The sequence below is a fragment of the Ovis canadensis genome, chromosome 1 (assembly GCF_042477335.2).
Source record: "Ovis canadensis isolate MfBH-ARS-UI-01 breed Bighorn chromosome 1, ARS-UI_OviCan_v2, whole genome shotgun sequence".
In the NCBI taxonomy this organism is placed as follows: Eukaryota; Metazoa; Chordata; class Mammalia; order Artiodactyla; family Bovidae; genus Ovis; species Ovis canadensis.
In genome coordinates this window covers 25,728,106-25,750,447 of record NC_091245.1, presented here as the reverse complement: position 1 = coordinate 25,750,447, position 22,342 = coordinate 25,728,106, and the positions used below count along the sequence as shown (strand labels likewise).

Here is a 22,342-nt window from a genome sequence, read left to right as displayed (position 1 = left end):
ATTTTATGTTTTCTCTATAACTAGAGCTTTCACTTTCATAAACAGTGTTAAAGACCTGCTGGGGGGACAAATTATACAGATTAAATAGATAATGTTTCATTTCAGTTTTCCTATCAGGAGCAATGTTACAATAGCTAGTGGTTCTCAAGGATGGTCCATGGACCCTACAGGTCCCCTAGACCCTTTCAGGGCATCTACAAGGTCAAAAACGTTTTCATAATAGTAGTAGACTTTTTTTTTTTTTTGCATTTTTTACTGTGTTGACATGTGCACTGATGGCAAAAAATCAGTGCTGTTTAAAACTGCTGGTACCTTTGCACAAATCAGGGCCATGACCCAGAACTGTACTCATATTTTCCACTTCCATGTATGTACATTAAAAAAGTATATTTTATTAAATATTAAACCTTTTTATAGTTTATGTGACACAGTTGGGCAGACATTTCTCTAAAATGAACAAAATGACAGCCTGTTACTGCAAGCTTTAGAACAAATAACATTTGTTGCCAATGATAGAAATTTGGTTTTTTAAGCAAAAAGTTAGAATGTCCTCCACCATTTAAGACTGACAGCTTAAATACTTTCCTGGTGACATCAGTGGTAGTACTAATAAATGTGATTTTTTTTTTAATATCATAAAATTAGCTGTGTCAGCATTCAAAAGAAATGGATTACTCAATGAACCAGTATTTTCCAGATGACCAGTGTATAATGTTATAAACTCATGCATGAGTAACAGACCTATTCAAAGGTCAAAATAGACCAATGGATTTTAATATAACACAGTGTAGTAAGTTCACTGATACAGTTTCCAGTTTTTCACATACCTAATCTTAAAAAAAAATCCCACTTGTCAGTTTGGGAGTATTAAATAAAAATCTGTAATTACCTATTAAAATACTTCTCCATTTTCCGACTATGTATCTGTGTGGGGCCACAATTGCTTCATAAATTTCAACCAAGATGACACATTATAATTAGTTTAATGTAGATATAGATATGAGAATCCAATTGTGTTCTATTAAGCTTAACATTAGAGAAATTTGCAAAAATGTTAAACTAATGACATTCTTCTCAGTAAATCTTTCCTTTTGGAACATATAGTCATTTTTCATAAAACATGATGTTTATATTAGCAAATTATGGGTTTATTATTGTTACCTTCTAAATGGATGGATAACTATGTTTTAGATATTTCAGTTTTCATTTCCAACACAGTAGATGTTGGTAACCATATCCACATAAAAAAAATCCTTCAGGGATCTCAACAGTTTTTAACTATATAAAGAAATTCTTTTGCAATAAACTATAACAAATAAATTGTCCCTGAAATGCATTAACTGATACTTTTCTGCATCTTGGATCATTAAGGGCTTAGGTATAAAGTACCTTCAAGTACAGTTTGGCAATGAGTCTGTAAATTAGGGTCAAAGCATAGTTGATAAGCAGTAGCTTTAAGCCTAAAAATTAATGGCCATGATGTAGTCACCTATTCAGGGGACAACAGAGGACAAGATGGTTGGGTGACATCATTGACTCAATGGATGAGTTTGAGCAAGCTCAGGGATAGTGAAGGACAGGAAAGCCTGATATGCTGCAGTCCACGGGGTCGCATAGAGTCGGGCATAACTGAACAACAACAACAATAAAATTATAATATTTCCCCAATGATGATTTCTAGTACCTTTACAAAGTATTCATGCCCCATGCTCTCTTAGTCACTATAGTTTACAAATAAGAAATGGAAACCCAAAGATTTTCCCAGTATCAAAATCTACATTGAGGTTACTCTTATTAAACTTTTACTGTTTATTTTATCTGTCTCACACAGTGATGCTGTGTGTCCTTGGTACCAGGCACTTTATATTATCTCTAATCCTTCTAAGAACCCTACAGAGGTAGTGTTATCTTCATTTTGCAGATAAGAAAATTGATTGTTTCAGAGCTATAGTCACGCCCTCTTTTCTTATTCACTTGTTTACTAAGCCCTTGTCATGTGCTAGGCAGTTTCTAGGTACTAGATCATGTAAGAAGTAGAAGTAGGGTTAGAACTCTGACTCTAAAACCAACTCTACTTCTTGGTAATGTTATACCAGACCAAGATAATATTTGTTCTTTAGCTGATCTATGGAGAGAGTAGTGCTCAGTGTGGCCAGATTAGATTATTTCTTTGACTAGAGACCAGAACTGCCCCCTAACTCCATGTCTTACCTGGAAAATCCCATGGATGGAGGAGCCTGGTAGGCTTTAGTCCATGGGGTCGCTAAGTCAGACATGACTGAGCAACTTCACTTTCCCCTTTTGCTTTCATGCATTTGAGAAGGAAATGGCAACCCATTCCAGTGTTCTTGCCTGGAGAATCCCAGGGACGGGGGAGCCTGGTGGGCTGCCATCTATGGGGTTGCACAGAGTCAGACACGACTGAAGTGACTTAGCAGTAGCAACCCCATGTTGCCAGTGATCATAAGGAAAACTGGGAAAGGACCAGTGGAGGATCATATTAGGCAGATGGTACTCCGGAAGAATACAAGCAAGGATGCTTGTTATGTGTTGTCTCATTGGTAGCCATTCCATTAATGGGACTAGAAGACACCTTTTGAGGCCTTGGAGAAAGACAGGCTCTTTTGCCTGTTGGTTTGAAAGAAGAGAAAAATTGCTATATCTTTATGGATCTTCATGACTTTCTCTCTTGTAGATGTATCCAAAGCAAATAGCAAGACTCGATGCATGCAAAAAATGGCATATATGTTTGTTATGGACTTGGAATAAAATAGCATTCAAGAAAATCAAACATTTTAAATATCCTGTCCATAAAGATTATATAGCATAGTTATTTGAAGGGAAATATTTGCAGCTAAAAGGGAAAAATACCATTTAGGGGAAAAAAATCTTTTTTTTTTTTTCCCCAGAAATTGGATTACTATTTGTTTCACCAAAGGAATTTTAGTAGGAGATAATTCTAAGTAAACAGTGTGCTAAAGTGGCAAAGAAGACAGGCTTTTGAGTCAGACTCATATGGTTTCAAATCCTGGTCCTATAACTTAACCAACTTGACCTTGTTTAGTCAGGTTACTTGAGCTCTGTAAGCCTCATTTTCCTTCTCTTTACTATCAAAATCATAATGAGCCTTCATAGATTAAGTGAGATTTTATATATATAAACCTAATCATTTAACCTAATCACTGGCTTACAAACAAATGGTAGTTGTTGCCAGTGTTGTTCAGTAGATATGTTTTCCTAATTTGAAAGATACTTTTTTCCTTGTGACTTGGATATTCTAAATAGTACCAAAAATCTTTATAAAGAGACTGTTCTCACAAATCTAAGTATTCTGAAATTTCAACTGCCAGTGTACTGCCTTACTTTCTTATTGAAAATAAACTTTTCAATGCAAGCATAAAAGTCTTTATTGGCATGCTAGTCTGTAATTTTTTAGACTGTAGTTATTCCTTAATGATTAATTCTAGAGCAACTTCCCATTTTCTAACCTTGATGTAAAGTTTGGCAATCTCCGTATGTTACTAGGTAACACAACAGTGGATGAGTTAATGATGAGGCTCATGGCTGCAATGGAGATCTTCACAGCCCAACAACAGGAAGATATAAAGGATGAGGTAAGGTGAAAGGTTAAGTGGACGTTTAATAGGATTTTGATGAGACAATTTGTCAAATGGTGATGTTTGCCTATGACATGATTGATAAACAAGGCACTGATGAAGATGCATTTCTACATGAACTGAGAATTTTTATGCCACTGAATTTACATTTCACTCCATTCTTTTCATGACCCAAAGACACAACAATTTGTTTAACTTTACGAAGTTATTCTTTGCTAGATTTGCAATTCACAGGAAATGAATTCTGAAGCATGTTTACAGGAGAAACTACATAGTCCAGTACTATCATATGAGTATTTCACTCCCTTTTAAGGTCCTCTTACTCTTTTTGAGATTGATTGCCAATAAACACATTTTACATTTGTACATATTTTTGAATCCCTGTGAGAATTAGTGAAATGATCACTAGAATTCTGAATTTTGTGTCTCTCAAACATTTAGATGGCATAGATGACATGGGCATGGAACCTCAAATATAATAGAATAATAATAACAGCAATATTGATAGTATAATAGTAGTCAACAAATACTGAATATTTATAATGTATTAATCAGTTCAGTTGAGTTGCTCAGTCGTGTCCTACTCTTTGCAACCCCATGAATCACAGCACGCCAGGCCTTCCTGTCCATCACCAACTCCCAGAGTTTACTCAAACTCATGTCCATTGAGTCGGTGATGCCATCCAGCCATCTCATCCTCTGTCATCACCTTCTCCTCCTGCCCCCAATCCCTCCCAGCATCAGGGTCTTTTCAAATGAGTCAGCGCTTCGCATCAGGTGGACAAAGTATTGGAGTTTCAGCTTCAACATCAGTCCTACCAATGAACACCCAGGACTGATCTCCTTCAGGATGGACTAGTTGGATCTCCTTGCAGTCCAAGGGACTCTTAAGAATCTTTTCCAACACCACAGTTCAGAAGCATCAATTTTTTGGTGCTCAGCTTTCTTTAGTCCAACCCTCACATCTGTTCATGACTACTGGAAAAACCATAGCCTTGACTAGATGGACCTTTGTTGACAAAGTAATGTTTCTGCTTTTGAATATGTATATCTAGGTTGGTCATAACTTTCCTTCCAAGGAGTAAGCATCTTAATTTCATGGCTGCAATCACCATCTGCTGTGATTTTGGAGCCCCCAGATATAAAGTCTGACACTTTTTCCACTGTTTCCCCATCTATTTCCCATGAAGTGATGGGACCAGGTGCCATGATCTTCATTTTCTGAATGTTGAGCTTTAAGCCAACTTTTTCGCTCTCCTCTTTCACTTTCATCAAGAGGCTTTTTAGTTCCTCTTCACTTTCTGCCATAAGGGTGGTATCATCTGCATATCTGAGGTTATTGACATTTCTCCTGGCAATCTTGATTCCAGCTTGTGCTTCTTCCAGTCCAGCGTTTCTCATGATGTACTCTGCATATAAATTAAATAAGCAGGGTGACAATATACAGCCTTGACGTACTCCTTTTCCTATTTGGAACCAGTCTGTTGTCCCATGTCCAGTTCTAACTGTTGCTTCCTGACCTGCATATAGGTTTCTCAAGAGGCAGGTCAGGTGGTGTAGTATTCCCATCTCTTTCAGAATTTTCTGCAGTTTATTGTGATCCACACAATCAAAGGCTTTGACATAGTCAATAAAGCAGAAATAGATGTTTTTCTGGAACTCGCTTCCTTTTTCTATGATCCAGCGGATGTTGGCAATTTGCTTTCTGGTTCCTCTGCCTTTTTTAAAACCAGCTTGGACATCTGGAAGTTCACGGTTCATGTATTGCTGAAGCCTGGCTTACAGAATTTTGAGCATTACTTTACTAGCATGTGAGATGAGTGCAATTGTGCGGTAGTTTGAGCGTTCTTTGGCATTGCCTTTCTTTGGGATTGGAATGAAAACTGACCTTTTCCAGTCCTGTGGCCACTGCTGAGTTTTGCAAATGTGCTGGCATATTGAGTGCAGCACTTTCACAGCATCATCTTTCAGGATTTGAAGTAGCTCAACTGGAATTCTATCACCTCCACTAGCTTTGTTCATAGTGATGCTTTCTAAGGCCTACTTGACTTCACATTCCAGGATATCTGGCTCTAGATGAGTGATCACACCATTGTGATTATCTGGATCGTGAAGATCGTTTTTGTACAGTTCTGTGTATTCTTGCCACCTCTTCTTAATATCTTCTGCTTCCGAAATGAAGTACTTAGATGCAGTCTCAAAAACGACAGAATGATCGCTGTTCATCTCCAAGGCAAACCATTCAGTATCACAGTAATCCAAGCCTATGCCCCAACCAGTAACCCTGAGGAAGCTGAAGTTGAACGGTTCTATGAAGACCTACAAGACCTTTTAGAATTAACATCCAAAAAAGATGTCCTTTTCATTATAGGAGACTGGAATGCAAAAGTGGGAAGTCAAGAAACACCTGGGGTAACAGGCAAATTTGGCCTCTGAATACGGAATGCGCAGGGCAAAGGCTAATAGAGTTTTGCCAAGAGAACGCACTGGTCATGGCAAACACCCTCTTCCAACAACACAAGAGAAGACTCTACACATGGACATCACCAGATGGGCAACACCGAAATCAGACTGATTACATTCTATGCAGCCAAAGATGGAGAAGCTCTATACAGTCAGCAAAAACAAGACCAGGAGCTGACTGTGGCTCAGATCATGAACTCCTACTGCCAAATTCAGACTTATATCGAAGAAAGTAGGGAAAACCACTAGACCATTCAGGTATGATCTAAATCACATCCCTTATGATTATATAGTGGAAGTGAGAAATAGATTTAAGGGACTAGATCTGATAGAGTGCCTGATGAACTATGGAAGGAGGTTCGTGACATTGTACAGGAGACAGGGATCAAGACCATCCCCATGGAAAAGAAATGCAAAAAAGCAAAATGGCTGTCTGGAGAGGCCTTACAAATAGCTGTGAAAAGAAGAGAAGTGAAAAGCCAAGGAGAAAAGGAAAGATATAAGCATGTGAATGCAGAGTTCCAAAGAATAGCAAGGAGAGATAAGAAAGCCTTCCTCAGTGATCAAGGCAAAGAAATAGAGGGAAAGAACGGAATGGGAAAGACTAGAGATCTCTTCAAGAAAATTAGAGATACCAAGGGAACATTTCACGCAAAGATGGGCTCAATAAAGGACAGAAACGGTATGGACCTAACAGAAGCAGAAGATATTAAGAAGAGGTGTCAATAATAGACAGAAGAACTGTACAAAAAAGATCTTCATGACCAAGATAATGTATTAATACTTGGCACTATTCAGAGCACATTTCATTTATCATCTCATGTGATTCTTAAAACTATCTCACAAGGTTGCATATAATTCAGAGTTCTGGCTGGAACAGGTGATGCTTTCAAACTAGATTGTTGAGAAGAGTTTAATAAGATAACTCTTTATACAGATATGGGCAGAGTTTATAGGAATCATCAATGGATAGTATACTCTAGGGCTAAAGGGAGCCATTACCACCCTTAGGCCTGAAGGCCTAGGAAAGGGTAGTATGTGGAGATGATTGCTTCTTTCAGGGCCAGCCCTTTTGAGCTGGTAAGGAGGAAACTAAGGAATAGCTCCCCTTCCCTTTTTATACTTATGATCTGCTAGTACCTTCTATTGACCTAACCCAACTAGCAACTGAAAGGCAGGCAAGAGAACCTCCCTGAGCAAAAAGCTAGGTAGAGCATGAAAGTGAAAAGTGAAAGTGAAAGTCGCTCAGGCGTGTCTGACTCTTTGTGACCCCATGAACTATACAGTCCAGGTAATTCTCTAGGCCAGAATACTGGAGTGGGTAGCCTTTCCCTTCTCCAGGGCATTGTCCCAACTGAGGGTCAAACCTGGATCTCCCGCATTGCAGTTGGATTTTTTTACCAGCTGAATCACAAGGGGAATCCAAGAATATTGAAGTGGGTGAAAGTGAAAGTGAAGTCGCTCAGTCGTGTCCGACTCTTCGCAACCCCATGGACTGTAGCCTACAAGGCTCCTCTCTCCATGGGATTCTCCAGGCAAGAATACTGGAGTGGTTAGCCTATCCCTTCTCCAGGGGACCTTCCAACCCAGGAGTTGACCAGGGTCTCCTGCACTGCAGGGAGATTGTTTACCAACTGAGCTATCAGGGAAGCTCAGGTAGAACATGGGTGAAAGGAAAGTGAAAGTGTTAGTTGCTCAGTCTTGTCCAACTTTTTGCGACCCCACGAACGGTAGTCTATCACGCTCCTCTGTCCATGGAATTCTCCAGTCAAGAATACTGGAGTGAGTTGCCATTCTTTTCTCCAGGGGATCTTTCCGACCCAAGGATTGAACCTGGGTCTCCTGAACAGTAGGCAGATTCTTTAGCATCTGAGCCATCAGGAACTGAATGGGCAAATGGAACATAATCCAACACAGACTGGTACTGTCATCTCTAGTTTTCAGATGAGAAAACTGAGAATAAAAAAGGTTAATTTACCCAAGGTCACACAGCGAGTAGGATTGATGTTCATCTCTAATTATTAGTGCTTTGTCAGTCAAGAAATTTCTGGATTTGGGAAGCAATCTAAAGGTAAATTATGAAACAAATAATATCACCTATTAATTTGAGATGCTAAATTCATATATCTATCAAATTATTCTTTTTAATTTTTTCTTTGTTTTTAATTTTTAAAGAAAGATTTACATAGAACAAGTAAAGGAGAGTTTGATTTTTGAGCAATAACGTAAAATTTCCAGGTATAATGAGTGTTTTCAGTACAATTTCCTTTGGCTATTACAAATGGGAAACATGTAAACAATTTCAGTATAACCTTTAATATTGATTTAACTTTATTTATTTGTCTCTGTCTTCTGTTAGACTTGAGTTTAAAAGCAAGGGTTATATCATATTCATATTGTAACTCTGTCTTGTAACAGTTTGGGCTTCCCTGGTAGCTCAGTGGTAAAAGAACCTGCCTGCCAGTACAGGAGACATGGGTTTGATCCCTGAGCCTGGAATATCTCCTGGAGAAGGAAATGGCAACCCGTTCCAGTATTCTTGCCTCAGAAATTCCCGTTTCCTCTGTGGTAAATCCCATAGAGGAGCCTGGTGGGCTACAGTCCATGAGGGTCACAAAAGAGTTGGACTCAACTTAGCAACCAAACAGTAACAAACTTCTCAGTGTTCGGTTCACTTCAGTTCAGTCACTAGTAGGCACTTAAAAAATGTTTGTTAAATGACTAAATAAATAAATTATTGCAAGAACTTATATAAAATAGTGTGACTTTAAAAATAATACTTACAGTGGTATAAAACCTGGTGTATCCACATTAACAAATATGAAAGTTCAGAGTGCTGTAACTAGAATTTTAATATCAATAGGTTCCTTCTGTTGCTATAAAAATTTTGTTTGTAATTTTTCCTAATAGTGTTTTATTTTCTCTGAGGGAAAGGTAATTGGATATATGGTAGAAAGATGTTTATCTGTTGCTTTATAAATTGACACTGACATTTTGAAATTATGAAGTACTGTACTTAGTTAGGAATTTGTAATAATTGGTGTGTTGCCATTCAAGATTACATTTATCCTGGAATAGAGGCATTGATTGACAATAATGCACTAAACGCATTCTTCAGCCATTTAAGTCTTGAGTCTCATTAGTACTAGATTTACAGATTATGTTGTATAATAATATGAATGTACAATATTTGCATGCATAGTCCCAGTTCATTCTTTCATCTTAATTTGTGTTCCTCATAATTCATTGGTAAGGTAATTCCTTTAATACTAAGCACAAAATTTAATATGAAGGTTACAGGAAATGTCTAAGACTCCATATAATTGAAATTTTTTATTGAAATTTAACTGCAAGAGATAAGGGTTTCTCCTTGTTTTTAGAGTATCTTCATGAAAGTTATCTTTCAGGTCATACATAGAATTCCTAAGAAAAGCTTTTCTAAGTTTAAAATCTTCTCTTGACTATGCATAGATCGTGATTTGGTATCTGCTGAGTAAGTGATAAGAAACACTGTCTCTTGTAATTGTAAATTTGGCTTTACTTCTTTAAAAGTTTCAAATAAGACTTAAGCATACAGTTAAAATGGAATTTGTGAGCAGATTTGAAGGATGACTTCCTAGGCCTGAATTTATTTAAACTTAACTTTGGTTCACTTACATTCATCACTTCAATGATTCTATTGTATTAGTACAACCAGAAATGCCTATATTATAAAGCTTTTATTAAATAGAACCAAGCACAAACTATATATTAATGACTCATTCTTCAGTGGCTCAGAATGAACTAACCTTTTATATCATTAATTGTTCTTTTTACTGAGCATCTGTGAAAGATACAGCACTGGGCTCAGTACTGGGGACAGAGAGGTACTTTGCTCTAGTGAAGTGAAGTGAAAGTGAAGTAAAGTTGCTCAGTCGTGTCTGACTCTTAGCGACCCCATGGGGTGTAGCCCCCCCAGGCTCCTCTGTCCATGGAATTTTTCAGGCAAGAGTACTGGAGTGGAGTGCCACTGCCTTCTCCAGGGGATCTTCCTGACTCAGAGATCAAACTTGGGTCTCCTGCATTGCAGGCAGATGCTTTACCAGCTGAGCCACTGATCTCCCTTTAACCTAGTGCTTTCTCTAGTGAGAAGCTGTATCTTTCATAGATGTTCAGTAAACACTTAGAAAACAAATCAATACCGTTAACAAAAATATCTACTAATAAAGTAGTGTATTATTATATTGCTATCTATTTCTTCCTTTAGGTCTGTTAATATTTGTTTTATGTATTGGGTTGGCCAACCAAATATTTAGGTGCTCCTTTTTTGGGGTACATAAGTACTTTAAAAGGGTTCTTCATCCAGTGACTTTTCTACATAGTTAGTCCCCAATCACAGCAGATGATGTTTTGTGTCATCTTGCTTGTATATTCATTTCATATTCTTTTCCTATGCACCAGATGTAGGGCACCAGTAACACAGCTGTAGCAAGACAGACAGGGTCCTTGGACTTACCACCCAGCATTTTCAATAAGTCTATGAAGCTGTCAGGTAGATGAAGCCTCAGGAGCACCTACCCAGGACGAGCTAGGCATGCTGTGCAGGCAGCTTGACATGGAGCACACAGAAGGGCTCTTGCATACTGCCAATGTAAGCTAAGATGCAGGTAGAAGAGATAAGAAATAAGGTAATAATAGTAGTCATTCTTCAAGTTCGTGCTACATGCCAGGTATAGTTCTAATCTCTAAGGCAATGGTTTTCACTGTGTTTCCCAGATTACTGCTGTACTCAGCCATCTATCAAGGATTACAAGCATCTAGTTTGAACAAGCAACATAGTCAGTTTTGTTCATGTTTATTTCATATTTTGAAATGTAAGATAAATTGCAGTATCCCTCCAAATCCTGTTTGATTCATCGTATCTTTTATAATTTATTAGATTCCTTGTGTATTACAAGGATTACATTGGTTGTTCAGTCTTGACAGATACTCATTTGACTGCAGCAGTTGGTTTCAGCTTCTGTACTTTCATGTCATTCATGTGTTACTGTTAAATTTACGTTCATATTTTCTTGCTTAAATTAGTTATATTCTTAGTTCACCAGAAGTTTTCATGGCTTACATGTGGTTCACTGAAGCATAAAGATAATGATGAAAATACTATAAATGAATACTGTAAATCAGGAGACTTACCTGGTGGTCCATTGGTGAAGGATCTGCCTTCCAATGCAGAGAACACAGGTTTGATCCCTGGTCAGGGAATTAGAGTTTCCACATGTTGCAGCTATGAAGCCCACAGACTCTAGAGCCCACACACCACAGGTAGAGAGAAGCACACATGCTGCAATGAAAGATCTTGCATGCCACACCAAATATCCCATGTGCCATAACAAAGGCCCAATTCAGCTAAAAATAAAATAAATATTTAAAAATACTGTAAATCAGTATAGACAGTTGAAACTAGTTCAACACCAGTAGAAACAAAATTAAGAGAACTCTAATGCTAGCATAGGAAATACAAGGGAACTTACTATTGATATTGATGATTTCATACTGGCCTCGATAAAAGAAACTTTTGACTGAAAAGTAAATATATGAATATAGATTGTATAGGAAACACAATCTGTTTACCCTAATGCCACTGCTTCTCTACAAAACTTTTCATAAAAGCACAAAGCCTTCAGAGTTTTTGTTTCATTTTTAAATAAAGTTCAGTGACCTGCCACTCTGTTAAAGCAATAGATTTTTTTCAGGACAAAAGAAAAAGTAATACTTACCATTAACACATTTTTTAAAAAATCATATTGCTTACCTCAGAAAAGTAACCAAACCACCGATGAGAATTTGCTTACAAATGGCAGTCTTTGAGGTAAAAATGGATTCAGATTCTACTGTTGCCAAGAAACTTGTAAATCCAGCTACTATAAAATTAACAGTAAAAAAAAGAAAAGCCCAAACAATAAAGCAGAATAAGTTCTAAAGGAATTAACTTCATCAAATGGCACTATTGGATGTCATGCAATGGGAATAGGATGGTCTGTAGAAGAGCAGTGACCACACTGTGCTCACTGTCTCGCTTTGTTGTTTTTCAACAAAGTCCCTAAGTCGTGTGCGACTCTTTGTGACCCATGGACTACAGCATGCCAGACTCATCTGTCCTCCACTATCTCCCAGAGTTTGCTCAAATTGATGTCTATTGAGTTGGTGATGCTATCTAACCATCTCATCCTCTGCTGCCCCCTTCTCCTCTTGCCCTCAGTCTTTCCCAGCATCAGGGTCTTCTTTTCCAGTGAGTTGGGTTGTTACATCAGGCAGCTAAAGTATTGGAGCTTCAGCATCAGTCCTTCCAATGAATATTCAGGGTTGATTTCCTTTCGGATTGACTGGCTTGATCTCCTTGCAGTCCCAGGGACTCTCAGTAGTCTTCTCCAGCACCACAATTAGAAAGCATCAGTTCTTCAGTGCACAGCCTTCTTTATGGTCCAGCTCTCACATTTGTACGTGACTACTGGAAAAACCATAGCTTTAACTATATGGACCTTGTCAGCAAAGTGATGTCTCTGCTTTTTAAAACTCTGTGTAGGTTTGTCAAAGCTTTCCTTCCAAGGTGCAAGCATCTTTTAAATTCATGTCTGGAGTCACCATCTGCAGTGATTTGGGAGCCAAAGAAAATAAAATCTGTCACTGCTTCCACTTTTCTCCCTATCTTTGCCATGAAGTGATGGTACCAGATGCCATGATCTTAATTTTTTTTTTTGAATGTTGAGTTTCAAGCTAGCTTTTTGACCCTCTTTGACCCTCATCAAAAGGCTCTTTAGTTCCTCTTCACTTTCTGCCTTTAGAGTGGTATCATCCACATATCTGAGATTGTTAATGTTTCTCTTAGCAGTCTTGATTCCAGCTTGTGATTCATCCAGCCTGGCATTTCACATGATGTACTCTGCAAATAAGTTAAATAAACTTGATGACAGTACACAACCTTTCCCAATTTTGAACTAGTCAGTTGTTCCGTGTTTGGTTCTAACTGTTGCTTCTTGACCCACATACAGGTTTCTCAGGAGACAGGTGAGGTGGTCTGGTACTCCCATCTCTTTAAGAATTTTCCAGTTTTTTGTGATCCACACAGGCATAGGCTTTAGTGTAGTCAGTGAAGCAGAAGTAGATGTTTTGGGGGAACTCCCTTGCTTTCTGAATGATCCATTGAATGTTGGCAATTTGACCTCAGCCTCTTTGAATCCCAGCTTGTACATCTGGAATTTCTTAGTTCACGTATTTTTGAAGCCTCGCTTGAAAGATTTTGAGCATAACCTTGCTAGTATGTGAAATGACCATGATTATACAGTAGTTTAAACATTCTTTGGCATTGCCCTCCTTTGGAATTGGAATGACAATTGACCTTTTCCAATCCTGTGGCCACGGCTGAGTTTTCCAAATTTGTTGACATACTGAGTATAGCACTTTCACACCATCATCTTTTAGAATTTAAAATAGTTCAACTGGAATTCCATCACCTCCACTCATTTTGTTCATAGTAGTTCTTCCTAAGGCCCACTTGACTTCACACTCCAAAATGTCTGACTCTAGATGAGTGATCACACTATCATGGTTATACAGGTCATTAAGACCTTTCTTGTATAGTTTTCAGTGTATTCTTGCCACCTTTTCTTAATCTCCTCCGCTTCTGTTAGGTCCTTACCATTTCTGTCCTTTATCGTGCCCATCCTTGCATGAAATAGTCCTTTGATATCTCCATTTTTTTAAAGAGGTCTTTCCCATTCTGTTGTTTTCCTCAATTTCTTTGCATTATTCACCTAAGAAGACCATCTTGTCTCTCCTTGCTATTCACTGGAACTCTGCGTTCAGCTGGGTATGTCTTTCCTTTTCTCTCTTGCCTTTCACTTCTTTTATATCCTCAACTATTTTTAAAGCCTCCTCAGACAACCACTTTGCCTCCTTGCATTTCTTTTTCTTTGGGATGGTTTTGGCCACTACCTCGTATACAATGTTATGAACCTCTGTCCATAATTCTTCAAGCACTCTGTCTATCAGATCTAATCCCTTGAATCTATTTGTCACCTCCATTGTATAAAGGATTTTAATAAGGTCATACCTGAATGGCCTAGTGGTTTTCCCTATTTTCTTCAGTTTAAGCCTGAATTTTGCAGTAAGGAGCTCATGATCTGAGCTAGTCAGCAGCTGGTCTTGCTTTTGCTGACTGTATAGAGCTTCTCTATCTTTGGCTACATGGTCAATCTGATTTTCTCTTCATGGATCACAGCCTTTTTGTGGCAATGGGGCTTGTGTAACTCAGTGAATCTATGAGCCGTGATGTGCAGGGCTACCCAAGATGGATAGGTCATAATGAAGAGTTCTGATAAAAAGTGGTCCACTGGAGATGGAAATCACAACCCACTCCAGTATTCTCCCCTGGAGAACCCCATGAACAGTATGAAAAGGCTCAGAGATATGACACCAGAAGATGAGCCCCCCAGGTCTGAAGGTATCCAATATGCTACTGGTGAAGAGTGGAGGGCAAGTATTAATAGCTTCAGAAAGAATGAAGTGGCTGGGCCAAAGTGGGAACAGTGCTCAGTTGTGGATGTGTCTAGTTGTAAAAGAAAGTTCAGTGCTGTAAAGAACAATATTACATAGAAAATTGGAATGTTAGGTCCATGAGTCAAGGTAAATTGGACATGGTCAAGCAGGAGATGGCAAGACTGAACCTCAGCATAGTAGAATTAGTGAACTAATATGGGCAGGAATGGGCCAATTTAACTCAGATGACCATTGTATCTACTACTGTGGGCAAGAATCCCTTAGAAGACACGGAGTAGCCCTCTTAGTCAACAGAAGAGTCCAAAATGCAGCACTTGGGTGCAGCCTCAAAGATAAATGAATGATCTCAGTTTGTTTCCAAGGCAAATCATTCAGCATCACAGTAATCGAAGTCTGTGCTCCAATCACTGATGCCAAAGAAGCAGAAATTGGCTGGTTCTATGAAGAGCTACAAGACCTTCTAGAACTAACAACCAAAAAAAGAAAAAGATGTCCTTTCCATCATCAGTTCAGCCACTCAGTCGTGTCTGACTCTTTGTGACCCCATGAATCACAGCACACCAGGCCTCCCTGTCCATCACCATCTCCCAGAGTTCACTCAGACTCACATCCATCGAGTCTGTGATGCCATCCAGCCATCTCATCCTCAGTCGTCCCCTTCTCCTCCTGTCCCCCAAATCTCCCAGCATCGGAGTCTTTTCCAATGAGTCAACTCTTCGCATGAGGTGGCCAAAGTACTGGAGCTTCAGCTTTAGCATCATTCCTTCCAAAGAAATCCCAGGGCTGATCTCCTTCAGAATGAACTGGTTGGATCTCCTTGCAGTCCAAGGGACTCTCAAGAGTCTTCTCCAACACCACAGTTCAAAAGTATCAATTCTTCAGTGCTCAGCTTTCTTCACAGTCCAACTCTCACATCCATACATGACTCCTGGGAAAACCATAGCCTTGACTAGATGAACCTTAGTTGGCAAAGTAATATCTCTGCTTTTGAATATGCTGTCTAGGTTGATCATAACTTTTCTTCCAAGGAGTAAGCGTCTTTTAATTTCATGGCTGCATGCACCATCTGCAGTGATTTTGGAGCCCCCAAAAATAAAGTCTGACACCGTTTCCACTGTTTCCCCATCTATTTCCCATGAAGTGATAGGACCGGATGCCATGATCTTCATTTTCTGAATGTTGAGCTTTAAGCCAACTTTTTCGCTCTCCTCTTTCACTTTCATCAAGAGGCTTTTTAGTTCCTCTTCTGCCGTAAGGATGGTGTCATCTGTATATCTGAGGTTATTGATATTTCTCCCGGCAATCTTGATTCCAGCTTGTGTTTCTTCCAGTCCAGCGTTTCTCATCATGTACTCTGCATATAAGTTAAATAAGCAGGGTGACAATATACAGCCTTGACGTACTCCTTTTCCTATTTGGAACCAGTCTGTTGTTCCATGTCCAGTTCTAACTGGTGCTTCCTGACCTGCATACAGATTTCTCAAGAGGCAGGTCAGGTGGTGTAGTATTCCCATCTCTTTCAGAATCTTCTACAGTTTATTGTGATCCACACAGTCAAAGGCTTTGGCATCATCAATAAAGCAGAAATAGATGTTTTTCTGGAACTCTCTTGCTTTTTCCATGATCCAGCGGATGTTGGCAATTTGCTTTCTGGTTCCTCTGCCTTTTCTAAAACTAGCTTGAACATCAGGGATTTCACAGTTCATGCATTGCTGAAGCTTGGCTTGGAGAATTTTGAGCATTACTTTACTAGCATGTGAGATGAGTGCAATTGTGCAGTAGTTTGAGCATTCTTTGGCATTGGCTTTCTTTGGAATTGGAATGAAAACTGACCTTTTCCAGTCCTGTGGCCACTGCTGAGTTTCCCAAATTTGCTGGCACATTGAGTGCAGCACTTTCACAGCATCATCATTCAGGATTTGAAACAGCTCAGCTGGAATTCCATCACCTCCACTAGCTTTGTTTGTAGTGATGCTTTCTAAGGCCCACTTTACTTCACTTTCCAAGATGTCTGGCTCTAGATTAGTGATCACACCATTGTGATTATCTGGGTCATGAAGATCTTTTTTGTACAGTTCTTCTGTGTATTCTTGCCATCTCTTCTTAATATCTTCTGCTTCTGTTAGGTCCATACCGTTTCTGTCCTTTATTGAGCCCATCCTTGCATGAAATGTTCCCTTGGTATCTCACATTTTCTTGAAGAGATCTCTAGTCTTTCCCATTCTGTTCTTTTCCTCTATTTCTTTGCATTGATCGCTGAAAAAGGCTTTCTTATCTCTTCTTGCTATTCTTTGGAACTCTGCATTCACATGCTTTTATCTTTCCTTTTCTCCCCTTTGCTTTTCGCTTCTCTTCTTTTCACAGCTATTTGTAAGGCCTCCCCAGACAGCCATTTTGCCTTTTTGCCTTTCTTTTCCATGGGGATGGTCTTGATCCCTGTCTCCTGTACAATGTCACGAACCTCCTTCCATAGTTCATCAGACACTCTATCTATCAGATCTAGGCCCTTAAATCTGTTTCTCACTTCCCCTGTATAATCATAAGGGATGTGATTTAGATCATACCTGAATGGTCTAGTGGTTTTCCCTACTTTCTTCAATATAAGTCTGAATTTGGTAATAAGGAGTTCATGATCTGAGCCACAGTCAGCTCCTGGTCTTGTTTTTGCTGACTGTATAGAGCTTCTCCATCTTTGGCTGCATAGAATGTAATCAGTCTGATTTCGGTGTTGCCCATCTGGTGATGTCCATGTGTAGAGTCTTCTCTTGTGTTGTTGGAAGAGGGTGTTTGCTATGACCAGTGCATTTTCTTGGCAAAACTCTATTAGTCTTTGCCCTGCTTCATTCTGCATTCCAAGGCCAAATTTGCCTTTTACTCCAGGTGTTTCTTGACTTCCTACTTTTGCATTCCAGTCCCCTATAATGAAAAGGATATCTTTTTTGGGAATTAGTTCTAAAAGGTCTTGTAGGTCTTCATAAAACTGTTCAACTTCAGCTTCTTCAGCGTTACTGGTTAGGGCATAGACTTGGATAACTGTGATATTGAATGGTTTGCCTTGGAGATGAACAGCGATCATTCTGTCGTTTTTGAGATTGCATCCAAGTACTGCATTTCAGACTCTTTTGTTGACCATGATGGCTACTTCATTTCTTCTGAGGGATTCTTGCCCGCTGTAGTAGATATAATGGTCATCTGAGTTAAATTCATTGATTCCAGTCCATTTTAGTTCGCTAATTCCTAGAATGTCGATGTTCACTCTTGCCATCTCTTGTTTGTCCACTTCCAATTTGCCTTGATTCATGGACCTGACATTCCAGGTTCCTGTGCAATATTGCTCTTTACAGCATCGGATCTTGCTTCTATCACCAGTCACATCCACAACTGGGTATTTTTTTTGCTTTGGCTCCATCCCTTCATTCTTTCTGGAGTTATTTCTCCACTGATCTCCAGTAGCGTATTGGGCACCTAATGACCTGGGAAGTTCCTCTTTCGGTATCCTATCATTTTGCCTTTTCATACTGTTCATGGGGTTCTCAAGGCAAGAATACTGAAGTGGCTTGCCATTCCCTTCTCCAGTGGACCACGCCCTGTCAGACCTCTCCACCATGACCCGCCCGTCTTGCGTTGCCCCGCAGGCATAGCTTGGTTTCATTGAGTTAGACAAGGCTGTAGTCCTAGTGTGATTAGATTAACTAGTTTTCTGTGAGTATGGTTTCAGTGTGTCTGCCCTCTGATGCCCTCTTGCAATACCTACCATCTTACTTGGGTTTCTCTTACCTTGGGCGTGGGGTATCTCCTCATGGCTGCTCCAGCAAAGCACAGCAGCTGCTCCTTACCCTGGACGAGGGGTATCTTCTTACCGCCGCCGTTCCTGACGTTCAACGTGGGATAGCTCCTCTAGGCCCCAGAAGTCAAGATATACCTGGAGTAACAGACAAGTTTGGCTTGGAGTACAAAGTGAAGCAGGGCAAAGGCTAACAAGAGTTTTGCCAAGAGAATGCACTAATCATAGCAAACACTTTTTCAGCAATCCAAGAGACGACTCTGTGTATAGCCATCACTATCTTGGTTTGCAGTTAGATAAACCACTATTGAGTGCAAAGTAAGAATTGATTCTTGGTATATTATATATATGTGAGGTAGAAATAGTCATCACTTTTCATTCAGTTCATTAGTGAGACATGTATATTACCAAAGAAGTTTTAACTTAGTTAATAATTATTTTGCAAGCTCTCAGAGTTGAAAAGATAAGGTAGAATCATTATTGATGATCAAATAACATTACTTCAAAGAACACCATCCAGAAAGTGAAAAGGCAACCCTCAGATTGAGAGAAAATCTTTGCAAATCATACATTTGGTAAGGGACTTGTATCTAGAATATATAAAGACCACCAACAACTCAATAATAAAAAAAGACAAAATGCTCCCATTAAAAATTGTGGGAAATTTCTCCAAGGAAAAAAAGCAGATGGCCAATAAGCACGTGGAAAGATGTTCCACATCATTGGTCATCAGGCAAATACAATTCAGAACAATGAGATACCACTTCATACCAACTACAGTGGCTAGAATCAAAAAGTTAGATAACACGTGTTGGTCAGGATATGGAGAAACTTGAACCCTCAGACTGCTAGTAGGAATATAAGATGGTGAAGCTGCTTTGGAAAACAGTCTACAGTTCCTCAAGTGATTAAACATAGTTATATACCTAGCTGTATATCTGAGTGAAGGGAAAAGATATGTCCATATAAAATTTTGTACATGAATGTGTATAGCAACATTGCTCATAATAGCCCAAACATGAAAATGACCCAAATATTCATCAAGGGATGAATAAGTTAGCAATATGTGGTATATACATACAATAAAATGTTGTTCAACCATAAAAAGGAGGGAAATTCTTTTTTTATTTGGCCGTGCCTCAGGGCATGTGACATCTTAATTCTCCTAGCAGGGGTTGAACCTGTACCTCCTGCAGTGGAAATGCAGAGTCTGAACCACTGGACCACCAGTGAAGTCCAAAAGGAATGGAATTCTGATACATGCTGTAATATCAGATAAATTTTGAAAGCGTTATGCTAAATGAACTCATTATACAAGACCTCATATTATATGGCTCCACTCATTTAAAAATCCAGAATAGGAAACCTCATAGAGACAGAAAGTAGAATTGTGCTTGCTTATTATGGTTAGATGTGAGGAGTGAGTGATTTTAGAAGATAGGAGAGTGATAACCAAAGGGTATGTGGTTCTTTTTTGATGTGATGAAAATGTTCTAAATTTGATTGTTGTTGGTTGCATACCTCTTTGACTTGTACACTTTAAATGTATGAAGTATATGTTACGCATGATTTATATCTTAATAAAAATGGTTTCATGTGTCTGAATATATCAAAAAACATTGACTTGGATACTTTAAATGTGTGAATTGTATGATATGAATAAATTATATCTCAAGGTATTTAAAAAAAGTACAACAAGAAAGATTATGACTGTTGGAATGAAAAAGATTGCAACTGCATGTCGATCTACACACTGTTTTACTGAAATGATTAGCTAATAATAATATCCTTCTCAAATCTTTTATGGTATTGAAGAAAATAATGAAAATTGTTACTATTTTAGGCAGCTTTAAGTAGATATCTTTCTGGTAGACCATGTAAATAATGGAAAAAGAGTCTAAGACATTCCTTCTCAAACAAGTATACAGGTTATCGGAGTCAAAGATCTCAGAATATGACCTGGGAACTTACTAGAAATGTAGTTTCTCAAGCCCCAGCCCCAGACCTACTGAATCAGAATTAAGACGGTGGGACCTAGTAATCAGTTTTAATAAGCCCAGTAGCTGATTGTACTGCACAATAAAGTACACAATCCTCACCTCTAAGGGAAAGGTACGAGCATAGGTTTTTGTAATGAGGCATGTCATAAAAACATTTCATGACACTAATAATACAGGTAAAAATGCAAGGGTCTTGTTCAGATTTCAAAAATCAGCAGTATATTCTTGAGCAGCCTAAACCTATTTTTCAGAGCTAAAAATATAATTTTTAATTTTGAGAATAAAGTTTCAAGGTTTCTTAAAAAATGAGCTGTGGTGCACATGGCTTTAATTATCAAGAGTTTGATTCTTTCCAAAAACTTGATAATTTTCTTCATTCTTTAGTGAAATTTATTATGTATAGTAGAGGATATTTCAAATCCCTAATGAAAGCTTCAGCAGAACCTGAAGAAATACCTTTTAGGGCAAGAGCAACCAAAGAATGAAGTAGGTATCTACTTATTACTGTTTCCCAAGGGTAAACAGTCAATTCTTTATCTTTTACGTGTGATAAACTGACTGACTTAAGTCTGACATAACTTGAAGTAGCCATATATGAAGATTTTCCTAGCAGTCCAGTGGTTAAGACTCCACATTTCTACTGAAGGGTGTACAGGTTCAATCCATGGTCAGGGAACTAAGATCCCACTTGCCACTTGTTGTGGGGTGGAGGGGAAGTAACCCTGTTTGAGAAATATCTTTATAATTTGAGTCTTTATTTGATCCAGATATTTAGATATAACTGTAGAAGCCAACAAGCATTAGATTCTAAAATGCCAGGAAGGCCTGGCGTGCTGCAGTCCATGGGGCTGCAAAGAGTTGGACATGACTTTGGTGACTGAACCGCCAACAGTTAGATTCTATTAGAAATAAAGAAAAGAAATGGGATATGAAAGCTATGCTACACCTACCCTAGGACTCAAATAATTTTGGTGAAATATTGCAAATAATATCAATTACCTTTTGCTACTGCTAAGTCACTTCAGTCGTGTCTGACTCTGTGTGACCCCATAGATGGCAGCCTACTAGGCTCCTCCATCCCTGGGATTCTCCAGGCAAGAACACTGGAGTGAGTTGCCATTTCCTTCTCCAATGCATGAAAATGAAAAGTGAAAGGAAGTTGCTCAGTCATGCCCGACTCTTTTAATAACCCCACAGACTGCAGCCTACCAGCCTCCTCCGTCCATGGGATTTTCCAAGCAAGAGTACTGGAGTGGGTTGCCATTGCTTCTCCAATTACCTTTTAACTGACAGTAAACTATTATTCAGTTCAGTTTAGTCACTCAGTCGAGTCCAACTCTTTGCATCCCCATGAATCGCAGCATGCCAGGCCTCCCTGTCCATCACCAACTCTCGGAGTTCACTCAGACTCGCGTCCATTGAGTCAGTGATGCCATCCAGCCATCTCATGCTCTGTTGTCCCCTTCTTCTCCTGCCCCCAATCCCTCCCGGCATCAGAGTCTTTTCCAATGAGTCAACTTTTCGCATGAGGTGGCCAAAGTACTGGAGTTTCAGCTTTAGCATCATTCCTTCCAAAGAAATCCCAGGGCTGATCTCCTTCGGAATGAACTGGTTGGATCTCCTTGCAGTCCAAGGGACTCTCAAGAGTCTTCTCCAACACCACAGTTCAAAAGCATCAATTCTTCGGCGCTCAGCTTTCTTCACAATCCAACTCTCACATCCATACATGACTACTGGAAAAACCATAGCCTTGATTAGATGGACCTTTGTTGGCAAAGTAATGTCTCTGCTTTTGAATATGATATCTGGGTTGGTCATAACTTTTCTTTCAAGGAGTAAGCGTCTTTTAATTTCATGGCTGCAGTCACCATCTGCAGTGATTTTGGAGCCCCCAAAAATAAAGTCTGACACCGTTTCCACTGTTTCCCCATCTATTTCCCATG

General features: G+C 39.1%; 1 protein-coding gene across 2 annotated transcripts in view; it reads left to right on the top strand.

Moving 5' to 3' along the window:
• The window catches only part of FAF1 (Fas associated factor 1), a 487,841-nt gene that overhangs the window by 368,280 nt on the left and 97,219 nt on the right, over positions 1 to 22,342 (top strand). For both annotated transcript variants that reach the window (XM_069590953.1, XM_069590963.1), the window contains one exon: positions 3,526 to 3,614. In XM_069590953.1, coding sequence (XP_069447054.1) covers positions 3,526 to 3,614 — 89 coding nt within the window. The remainder of the gene's footprint in view (positions 1 to 3,525; positions 3,615 to 22,342) is intronic.